Consider the following 11,105-nt stretch of genomic DNA (forward strand, 5'->3'; position numbering starts at 1 on the left):
AGTGGCCCCTGGTGCAGACACACAAGTGCTATATGCATTCAGACAATAAGGTAAATGAATATCATGCCATAGATATTGAAGTCTTAAAAAAACATACAATTTTCTCTCTTCAGGTTTTTAACACCTGATGGTGGGTTTTGTGGCAGTTTTGCCAGAAATGCTGACTTAAAAATCAGCTTTGGGGTATAGAATTGCTCCAAACGACAGGCTTGGTCCCTGTTTCTGCTGATTTAATTTTTTTTTTTTCTGGTAGAAATGATCACCATGTAGATTATTCTGTCAAAGATTTTATGTTCACAATAGATGTTTCCATTTCAGTCATCCTTTGGAAAAATCAGGGCAGGCAAAATGGCCATGACCAAGCCTGCAAAGAACATGAAGTAATCAAAGCTTGGGGCTGTGTTTCCTAATGTGGGTTCTGCGGAACACATTTATAGTTGTTACTGGACAATAGGTCCTTCTGAGCAAAGAGCCTCATGGTCAAATAAGCCTGGGGCATGTAGGATTACCAAAATTAAACCTGTCTCTCTCTGAAAGGACTTCTAGCTTTTCACATGCTAACAGAGATGGTGAATTTTTCAGAGGGGGCCATATTACACAGCATCTCTCCAAGCTAGTTTGGCCTTGAAAACCTACTCTTTGGCAAGCATGGGGTAGGCGCACCCATCTGTGGCAGAGAGGCTGGGAAAGGCTGTCTTGGTAAGTAAAAGGCACTGGTTCTTCTCTGGCTAGAAGACTCTGGGCTTCTCAAATCCTCCCCCTGCAGAAAAGAGAATCAGATCAGAGGAAAATCTCCTGGCCTTGTCTCTGTGAGGCTCCCACTTAATGTAAGCCTTGAAGGTAAAACTGACAGCTGTCAGGGCCAGGCAAACACACAAGACAAGGGGATGATATGACAGTCTGAGATGCAATTTTGTAATCCCTTTTGTGAGACATATAAAACTTATTCAGATGCATAAACATTTTTATTCACTTTATAAGCTATTTGATCAATCCCGAAAGTCAATTCAGGTGCTGTTATTTATACTTGGTATAATACATAAACAGTGAGATGCATGAGATGTCAAATAATAGTCATAATTACTGTAATTATGATCCTTGCAGTCATGGTGTGCACAAAAAGCACAGGATCTGCCACATCTGAGGATTAAATATTAATTACTTAGATGTTAACAGATTCAAATCAAACTTCAGCTCACAATCTTAGTATTTAATTCCTCACTTCTGGAATCTTTAGAGATGCAATTATATAGTGGATTAAATTTCAAACTAATCTAATATAGATCTATTCCCCTTAGAGTGCTATTCAAAACATGACTTTAATATTTATTTTATGATATGTTAAAAACACCTGGAGTTAGTCACATTTTTCTCTGCGGCATTTACTTTCAAATATACTTTCTTTGTCTTAATATGATTTTGCAGAAATATGGGTCTCTCCCAGAACTGTAAAATTCCTGCTACAGGAATTCTTCCCTATAAGCTGGGTATCTAATCACCACTGAATGGATGGGTGGATAAATGAATGAATTAATTTATTTTAAAAGCTGACTTTGGAAAATGGTAAAATGCAATTAATTTCAGAATACTTTTTGTGGAAATACACAGTTTAATAAAAAGGAGTTTTGATCTCTCCAGATGTTTTCTCTGGTGTTAAAACAATACAAGATACATCATCGTTAAGCAATGTTGCTTATTCCAGGAAATAAGTCTTGATGCATTTTTAATATCCAAAGGATTCAAGTCAGGCTATTAATTTTCTGGTCTCAGACTATGTAACCCTTTTCCTAACTGGATGAAGAATTTGTTTTGCCTGTAGGCAAAGAGTAATAATGTGTTGGTAGGACTTCAAGTCTGGACTATCGTGAAATATTCAACAAAGTATAAAGAACAGAAGTAAATCACAGAGATTAAAGCTCCTTCTAGTGCTTGTAGTTGGTCCATGAAAGTAGAGGTAGTTGAGTATGGTGAGTATGGTGAAGTAGGGAGATAAATGGTGTAGGAGGCGGGTACCAAGTATGATAGACCTGAGAAGGCAATCTAATGAGAGAAGCCCATTGCCAAAGGCTGGGGGAGGGTAGGCATTCACAGAACAGGTAGGAAGTGACAGAGCTAGGGCAGAAATTAGGTCCTTGAGAATAGAATTCAGGACCATAACATGTAAGGAACAGGCATCTAAATAGGTGGGGCATTATGACTGACGGCCTGGTCAACCCATAAAAGTTCATGTTCTGAAGAAGTACAGGGTCTTCTGGGGCAGAACAGACAAGTAAATAAATAGAGGTTCAATTTGAGATATGCCCATGAGGGTGAGCTGAAGGGGATGCGGCTGTGGGTTAAAAGAGGCAGGAGACTTTCCTGGTGGAGGGAACAGTAGACAGACACAACAGCACTATGTGGCTGGAGTGGGCTGACTGGTCGCATTTGTTTTCTAGGAGGATCTTGTAGCCACAGTGTTGATGATAAGCAGCAGGGCTGAGACAGACTCATCAAGAGCCTGCTGACACAGTCCAAGCAAGAGATGACGGAAGCCTGGGCTAATGCGATGGCAATGGGAATATAAAAGAAGGGTCAAGTTCCAGAGACTGTAAACATCCAACAGGATGGGGGCTGGGAGTGAGGAATTAGGGTGGAGGAGAAGTCATGCGTAGCTCAGTTTTCCAACATGGGAGGCTGACATAGAACACATAAGGGAGCAGAGAGTTTGAGGGGAGAAGATAGTTCAGTTTTGATATGTGACATTTGAGGGAACTATAGGACATCCAGGCAGGAATGGGTAATAAGTGGGCGGACAAGGACAGAGACCTGGAGTTCAGAAGAGGCCTGGGAAGGAGAGATAGGTTTGCATTTGGAAGTCTTGATAAAGGATGCTGGTGAGTGGGCAATGGGGTCATTTTAGAAGAGCTCAGAAGAGTGTGTGCCATAAATCCAACAGAGGAGGCCTGGGGTAGATTAGTCAGAGAGGAAGAAGAGACACAGGGAAAACATACTGAGAAAGCAAGGAAGACAGAGGTTCCAGGAAAAGATGATGGGCCTCAGAGCAAATGCTGCAAAAGGTTCTAAAGAAATCAGGACCAAAAAAAAAGCAATTCTGTTTGGCAATTTGTGGAGAGTGATTTACTAGATTGGGATGAGTGAGGGGTGAATGGGAACTGAGGAAGTGGACAGGGCCAGCGAAGGTAGATTATTTTAAGACATTTTTGGTAGTGAATGGAAGAAGGAAAATAAGAGTTTTTAAAGGGTATGAGAAATGTTTCTTTTTTCTTTTATAAAACAGAGAAACCTAAGTAACTTTGAAGGGCAAGAGAAAGGAGTAGAGAAGAAGACTTCAAAGAGAAAAAAAATTTACAGATCGTTTAAAAGAAAAGATCTGTAAATATTTGTGTTTTAGAATACATATCAGAAATGGTAAGATACAGAGAATTCTTGTCACATAGACCAGGAGCTGCTACTGTAAATATGTCCCTGGAAATGCCAATGTTACACTTCAATACTAGGTATATAAAGTAAGATCACACTATTTTACCCGTTTTAATGGCAGAGGACTAGACCAGAAATCTTTTGGGATCACTTCTAATCCTAAACATGTATAATTCTGTGGGCTTTGGTTCTTTTTATTGATTTCACAAGTATTTAACCAAACCAGTTTTTGGTTAAATGCTCAGTTTGACTATCCCAGTTTTCTTCTTACTGCCTGCCCTTCCTAGAATATTACTCTACCCCCTTCTGCAACAAATGACATATCAATCATTTTAATCATGTTCTTTCTTTATACCCTGATACAGCCAGTGCATCAAGCAAAATATCCCAATTAATGATTGTATCATCTCATTTCATTCTTTCTTTTACACATCTCTCAGTATTGTACCACTGCTGTCTGCTCCTCTCAGACAATTGATGGCATTGATTTCAACAATAATTTTTTTTTTTTGAGTCGGAATCTCACTCTGTTGCCCAGGCTGAAGAGCAGTGGCATGCTCACAGCCACCACAGCCTCGACCTGCTGGGCCCGCCTCAGGCTTCCAAGTAACTGGAACTACAGGCATGAGCCACCACACTGGAGTAATTTTTTTATTTATTGTAGAGACGAGGTCTCACCAAGTTGCCCAGGTTGGTCTTGAACCCCTGGACTCAGGCAATTTTCTCTCCTCTGCCTCTCAGAGTGCTGGGATTATAGGCATGAGCAAGGCGGGATTACCGCATCTGGCAAGACTATTTTTTTTTTAAGAGAATAGCCATCTTGAATACAATTCAGTGATGCAAAATGTGTACTTACATATTGCCCCTTGACTTTGGAAGAGAGTGTTTTGTTTTGTTTTACCTTGAATAGTCCTAAAACATGTTACTCTGAAATGTGCCAGATTAAACTTTGTAGAAATTGTTCCAGTGACGTCACCCCCAGGGACAGGACACCTGGCAAACTAAGGGTGCCTCTATCGAGGACTTAGCATTTCAGATACTTTGGTATTGGTCAAATATATTTACATTTTAATAAGGTATTGGTGCTGAAAAGAAAAGATTATATTAGTTCTTTAACATCTGCATATACCAGTGGCTTAGATAATATAGTTTCAGAGATTAAAATATTTAGAATTCTTACCACATAGACCAGGAACTGCCAGCCAACAAAGTAATACTGTATTGTTCTTGCTGAGACTGCCTGAGTTATATTTGGAGCAAAGTTCACCAATAAATATGTTCCTGCAAATGCCAGTGTCATACCTATAAATGAAATTGAAAAGAAAAACCAAGATGAAAGAGGCACAACTTAAAGCTTTTTGTTGATGCAGATGTTACCCAGGAACAGGGCATTACTTGTAAAAGTGCCAGTAGCTCCTCCCTATTAAAATGCAACTCATCAAACCATCCCTTGAGCGCATCACACATTTACCTGAAGACATTACCTTTGAAGGGGAATAAAGCCAGGGGATAAATGGGGCAGGATGCAACTTCTCACTTTTCTCCCTTGTTCTAGGTGAATACTGGCCTCTTCAGGGAAGCTCTCCCCAAAGACGGGGAAGATCAGAGCATGGGCACATGGAGAATAAAAGCTGGCTCTTCCAATGGGGGCCAGTAAGTACATGATCAATCTAGCTAGATCTGTCTAGATCCATCTAGATCTAGATTGCAGAGCCCAGAGGACAGGAAGCCCAGCCATCACATGATGATCTGCTCTGCACTTAAGCATCTTTGAAAACTTTACACACACTTGGTTGATTTAACACTTTGAAACTCTGGTAATGTGCACCTTAATCACTGCCATTTATTAGAGTTCTGTTAGCAGAAATAACACAGGTGAATGCCATCTTTTCTGTCAGATTTTAATTAATCCAATCTAGAATCTAGAATTCCAAGGTTAGCTTAGTAAAAAAATCACATTCTAAACCTGTGTAAGGAAGTGACTGTCATCATTTTGTCATTACTTGAAACGACAGAAGAAGGCAATGTGTGTTGGAGGGATGACCAAGGAAGGAGGGATGAGGGGAAGATCTGCCCTTCACATTACATTGAAAACTGCTTGTTTATATCTTATTAGCCATCTGAGAAAAACTGATATATGTAGCATTCTTCAGATAGCACACTTGGAAACAGAATTCAGCTTGGTTCATCACTGAGGCCAGTACTATTGTGGATCTAGTTCACATCCAGAATTGACTACACCTGAAGCAATTTGGTTTGTCTATAAAATCTTGCAATTTGAAGGCACCAATTTCCTACTCTTCTTAACCAATTGAGTTAGGTTTTGAACCCCAGTTTCTGAGAACAAACAACATTTAGTTTTTCACATAAGATAGACAACAGCTATTCAGGGTTTTGTAGAATCTACAAGTAAGTTTCCTCTAATTAAACAATTTATTCTGCAATACTTTGTGAAGACAGAAATTATATGCATTATTTTAAAAGCTACTTCTAATGAGAGCTTTATAAATAAAAATAATATACATTATCAAACATTGTAATAAAATCAAAATAATAAAACTATATGTAAGAACTTGGAGGAAAATTATTGGTTAGACATGTCCTTGCTTTGAAAAATAAAAGGATTATATGAGATAATTGTTTGAAATTAGTTTCCTAGAAGGAAGGGATTTTTTTAAAAACTGTTTTCTAAACTTGGTATAGTAAAGTAGCATACATTCATTGACTACACGTTAAAAAATCTCAGAGACTTCCTTCCAACTGTTTCTTTTGTGAAGTCCAGATTTCTTAGTTATCTTAAGGACCTCTACCAGGTATATCTTTACCTTTAAAAACAGTATTTAGTGTCAATTAACTTTCTTGTGTTTAAACTTAGTTTTGAGTTGATAAACTTAGTTTTGAGTGTATATGGCAAAATTCTGACAATACACAAGGGGGAAACAGCGAAAAGTTAAGTCTCTCTTACACCCTGATGGTCTGCTAGTCCTCCTCCCTAAAGTTAACCTCCATCACTAGATCCTGAGGTTTCCTTTCCAGGGATGTTTTATGCTTCTGTGTGTGTGTGTGTGTGTGTGTGTGTGTGAGAGAGAGAGAGAGAGAGAGAGAGAGAGACGAGTTTTATTTCCCACATAAATAATAGCATATTATACACACTTTTCTGCATCTTGCTTTTTTCTACTTAAAATAACATTTTTTTTTTTGAGCTGGGGTCTCATTCTGTTGCCCAGGCTGGAATACAGTGGCATGATCATGGCTCACCACAGCCTCAACCTCCTGGATTCAAGTGATCCTTCCATCTCAGTCTCCCAGGTAGCTGGGACTACAGGTGCGTGTCACCACACTTGGCTAATTTTTTTATTTTTTGTAGAGATGAGGTCTTGCTATGTTGCCTAGGTTACTCTCAAACTCCTGGGCTCAAGCAATTCTCCCACCTTGGCCTCCTAAAGTATTGGGATTACAGATGTGAGCCACCACGCCTGGTCAAAAGAACATTTTGGAGGACATTTCACATCAGTGTATATAGAGTGGCTTCATTCTTTTGACATCTGCTAGTATTCCATTACATAGAGGTGGTATTATTTATTCAACAACTTTCTAGTATTGTCCTTGCTTCATATCTATGTCCACATTTGCTTTCCATGTCCCACCCCTTACCACTGTATATCTTTATTACATTTCTAAACTCTTTAAGAACAAATAAAAATGTCTGAAGATTTTGCAGTTAGACTTCCTGAGTCCCCTTCATGTATATTATTTCATATGGGCCTCCCATCACTATGAGTCTGGTAAGTAACTCTATGGTAGCTCAGTTAGGTCACACATTCTTTCTTCTGAATCATTTTAACCTCAGTTACCTCCAACAATTACAAAGGCAGTTCCGAATGTATGTTTATTTGTTTGGTGTCATCAATATTTTTTAACATATAATAACTTAACTGTGTTCTTTATGAGTAGTGTGCACATTTTTCCTAAGTTTTTAAAAGTGAAGACAGTCATTTGCACTCCCTTAAATATATTTCTTTAAAATTTATTTATAGGCCACCTTTTTCTAACAGTGGCATGAGACATCAGTGCCTGCTATTTTTATTTTGGTAAAGCCGCAAATACTCCTTCCTCTTGAAAGACACAGATTTCTGACTTTGGAAACTTTGTCTTCTGCTGGCCCATTTGCCCAAAGGAGGAATCTGAACATGTCAGATCTTAAAGGAAGTGGGGTAGCACTGACACGCTTCTCCCCAGGGAAATGGGTACACTGGGTCAAGAATGGGATCCCAGTAGTCTAGTCCAAGCTGAAACTTCCCCCACAAAATTTCACTGCTGCTTTCTAGCCAGAAGAGCTCAAGACAAGTTATCTATCCTGCTGGGACCCAGTCTTCTCATCTGTAGGTACAAATTACATCCTCATACCTGCTAGACCTCAGGAATCTGACTCTGCAAGAGGTTAGTCTGGGGGGCGGAATATGCCTGAAAGGTCACTGAGGGCCTTAAGTGCCGGAGGACCCTGGAGGAATTCATCCTAGGATGTTAACTGCCGGCCATGAGTCAATGGTCATCTGAGTTAAACTTAAAAGTTAATCCAAAATTGGATCTCGAATTTTACAGCCTGGGGATGATCAGGACTGTTATTGGGGCTGTCTCTAAGGAGATAAGTCAATTTGAGAGTGTAAGGGATTAGCTGGTATCTTTTGCATGCTTGTGAAGAATTCTCCTCACTGGTCTTAAAAGAAAACAGAAGGAAGAAAATGACATAACTAACCAACAGAACAAAGAAGGAAAAAGAATAGTACTGTGTTTTCTACCCATAGCTAACCTCAGGGAACTGATGCACAAAGCCCCAGATGTAGACATCGGAGGGGACCAAAAACAGCAGTTGGGCAGCTGTAGGTACTGCTGGTATGAGCCAATGTCTGGATGCTGGACACGACGACACAGGGATGAGGCCCCCTCCTCCACTCTCACTACCAAACCTGCAGCAAATACACTTTCTCTTCAAATACAACTCAAGTCACTTAAAAATCTACAGTATCTGGTGGAAATCTCAAAAAATATGCATAAAATATCTTCCTATAAACTTGCCATATGTGCAAAACAGGTAAACAAGCTAATCCCTGCTCTTTATAGTAGATAGACCAGGTATAACTGGATAAGCATAAATCAAAGGAGGATCATATTTTTTTTTTTTTTGAATTGGAGTCTCACTCCATCGCCCAGGCTGGAGTGCGGTGGCATGCTCATGGCCACCCCAGCATTGACCTGCTGGGCTCTGGCAATCCTTCCACCTCAGCCTTCCAAGTAGCTGGAACTACAGGTGCGTGCTACCACGCCCAGTTAATTTTTTAAAAATTTATTTATTGTAGAGACAAGGTCTCACCAAGTTGCCCAGGCTGGTCTCAAACCCACGGGCTCAGGCAACCCACTTGCCTCGGCCTCCCAAAGTGCTGGGATTACAGGCTAAGCCACTGAGCCTGGCCAGAGGATCATAATTTTTTTAAGGCAACATTTAAAAAAAAAATGTTTTATTTTAAAGATGTGAGGTACAATTCATGGTTAAGTATACAAATGTTCATTATGCAGATTCCCTTGTTGATGAGGTGTGCTCCCCACTCCCCTAGCAGTTTCCCACTACTAAGGTGACATTCTTAAATTTTTTTTTTTTTTTGAGTTGGAGTCTCACTCTGTCGCCCAGACTGGAGTGCAGTGGCAGCTCCCAGCCACCGCAGCCTTGACCTGCTGGACTCCGGCGATCCTTCCGCCTCAGCCTTTCGAGTAGCCGGAATTACGGGCACACGCTACCACGCCCGGCTGATTTTTTGTTATTTATTGTAGAGAAGAGGTCTCGCTGCCCAGGCGGGTCTCAAATCCACGGGCTCAGGCAATCCACTCACCTCAGCCTCCCAAAGGCAGACAAGTATGGATGACATGAGAGTTATAGTATGATCAGCATCATACCAAAACCTGATGATAACTATAATAGTAATAGCTAACATTTATAGGCACAATCCTAAATGTTTTATACATAACTAATTTAATCCTTACAACAAATCTGTGAAAAATGATTTACTATTGTGTTATTACACTACTATAACATATACTATATATGTTATATAGTATTTACTATATAATATACATTAAATACAATGTATACTCTTAAACCATTACTATGTACATTCGACAAGAGTAGGAAACTGAGTCACAGAGGAAATAACTATCTCTCCTGGGATTTTCCAGCTAATAAGAAGAGAAGCTGTATTGGAACCTAGGTAGTCTATTTTCTTTTTTCTTTTTTTGAGTTGGAGTCTCACTCTGTCGCCCAGACTGGAGTGCAGTGGCTGCTCCCGGCCACCGCAGCCTCGACCTGCTGGGCTCCGGCGATCCTTCCGCCTCAACCTTCCAAGTAGCCGGAATTACAGGCATGCGCTACCACGCCCGGCTGATTTTTTTGATTTATTGTAGAGATGAGGTCTCGCTGCCCAGGCGGGTCTTGAAACCACGGGCTCAGGCAATCCACTCACCTCAACCTCCCAAGGGTGCGGATTACAGGCTGAGCCACTGAGCCCGGCTGGTAGTCTATTTTCTTAACTGTTACACTCTACTGTCTCTTGCATGCATTGATCAAGGCTGCTGAATGGACTTCTGGGGCTGCCGTTCACATTGTAGTCTAAGTGAGCAGCACTCCCAGGAACTGTAGGGAGCACAACCTGAGGCTGGATGCATCATCCATGCTGGTGAGAGAAAGACTGATTCCACCTGGCAGAGGTCCCTAGGGTCCCTAATCAGTCTCAGGTTATTTCTCTGATTTTATGTTTCCATTCTCAAATTAGTATTCCCTGGAACCAGTGTCATAAGACAGATACTTGACCAAAAAAGGTCCCAAGGCAAATGTATTCGTGAAGAAGTGAGTTAAATGAGCTTAAATAGTTCTTTTACTGGAAAACCTCTCAGATCCTCTGATATATGTGTTCACTGTGAATCTCCCAGAGGAGGATATGCTTGTCATATTTTCTAAACATATTTGACCATTTTTATGTTGCACTGAAGAAGTGTTTTGGGGAACATTTTATACTTTGGGATATACTTAACATTTAACTAGATCCAGCTGTGAGAACACAGTCTTTGTTTCAGGAGGCTACTAGTGTTCTGGTGCAAAAGTCTCCTATAGATATCTGTGGACAGAGAATGAAATCTAAAAGGAAGAACACCTCAGAACCAGGTTCCTTCTGAAGCTTCTGTTACTGGCACCTCTTGCCTGCTGAGTTCCAAGGCTGTGGAAGCCTTGGTTTCTAAGCTCTACTCATGCAGGTCTTTCTCAGCTGACATCCTGTTTTTCAGACCACTCTTTCCCTTAACTGAAACCTGAAATCCTTCTGAATTTGTCTCCATTCTGTGGCTGGATGCCAAGTCGTATTAACTGCCTATTTTCTAACTTCTGTAACCTGTCTTGACCTGATTTTCAGGAGCCTTAAGAGGTTTTCCTATTCAGCTAACCTGACTCCTACCAAGACTGCTTGCTGTCTGTTCCCTTTGGTAATTGCAATACAAGGGGGACCAAAAACCCTGGAACTATTTTTGGAGGATGAGCCCCTTATAGTACAGGCCTCTCCCGCTAGGTAAGTGTTCTAGGAACACATTGGCATCCATGTACCATCTAGCGTTATTGTGAGAGGCTGTGTTTGGCGTCAGTGATT

General features: G+C 40.5%; 1 protein-coding gene across 1 annotated transcript in view; it reads right to left on the reverse strand.

Moving 5' to 3' along the window:
• Positions 1-728: 728 nt before the first annotated feature.
• Positions 729-11,105, reverse strand: part of LOC103274828 (NIPA-like protein 2) — a 64,644-nt gene continuing 54,267 nt past the window's right edge. Inside the window, exons 5-6 of the mRNA XM_021706021.1 lie at positions 4,601-4,722; positions 729-833 (exon numbers count right to left, since the gene is read on the reverse strand). Of these exons, the coding sequence (XP_021561696.1) occupies positions 729-833; positions 4,601-4,722 (227 nt within the window). The remainder of the gene's footprint in view (positions 834-4,600; positions 4,723-11,105) is intronic.

The sequence above is a fragment of the Carlito syrichta genome, unplaced genomic scaffold (genome assembly GCF_000164805.1).
Source record: "Carlito syrichta isolate Samal-C Ts95f unplaced genomic scaffold, Tarsius_syrichta-2.0.1 Scaffold314991, whole genome shotgun sequence".
NCBI lineage: Eukaryota > Metazoa > Chordata > Mammalia > Primates > Tarsiidae > Carlito > Carlito syrichta.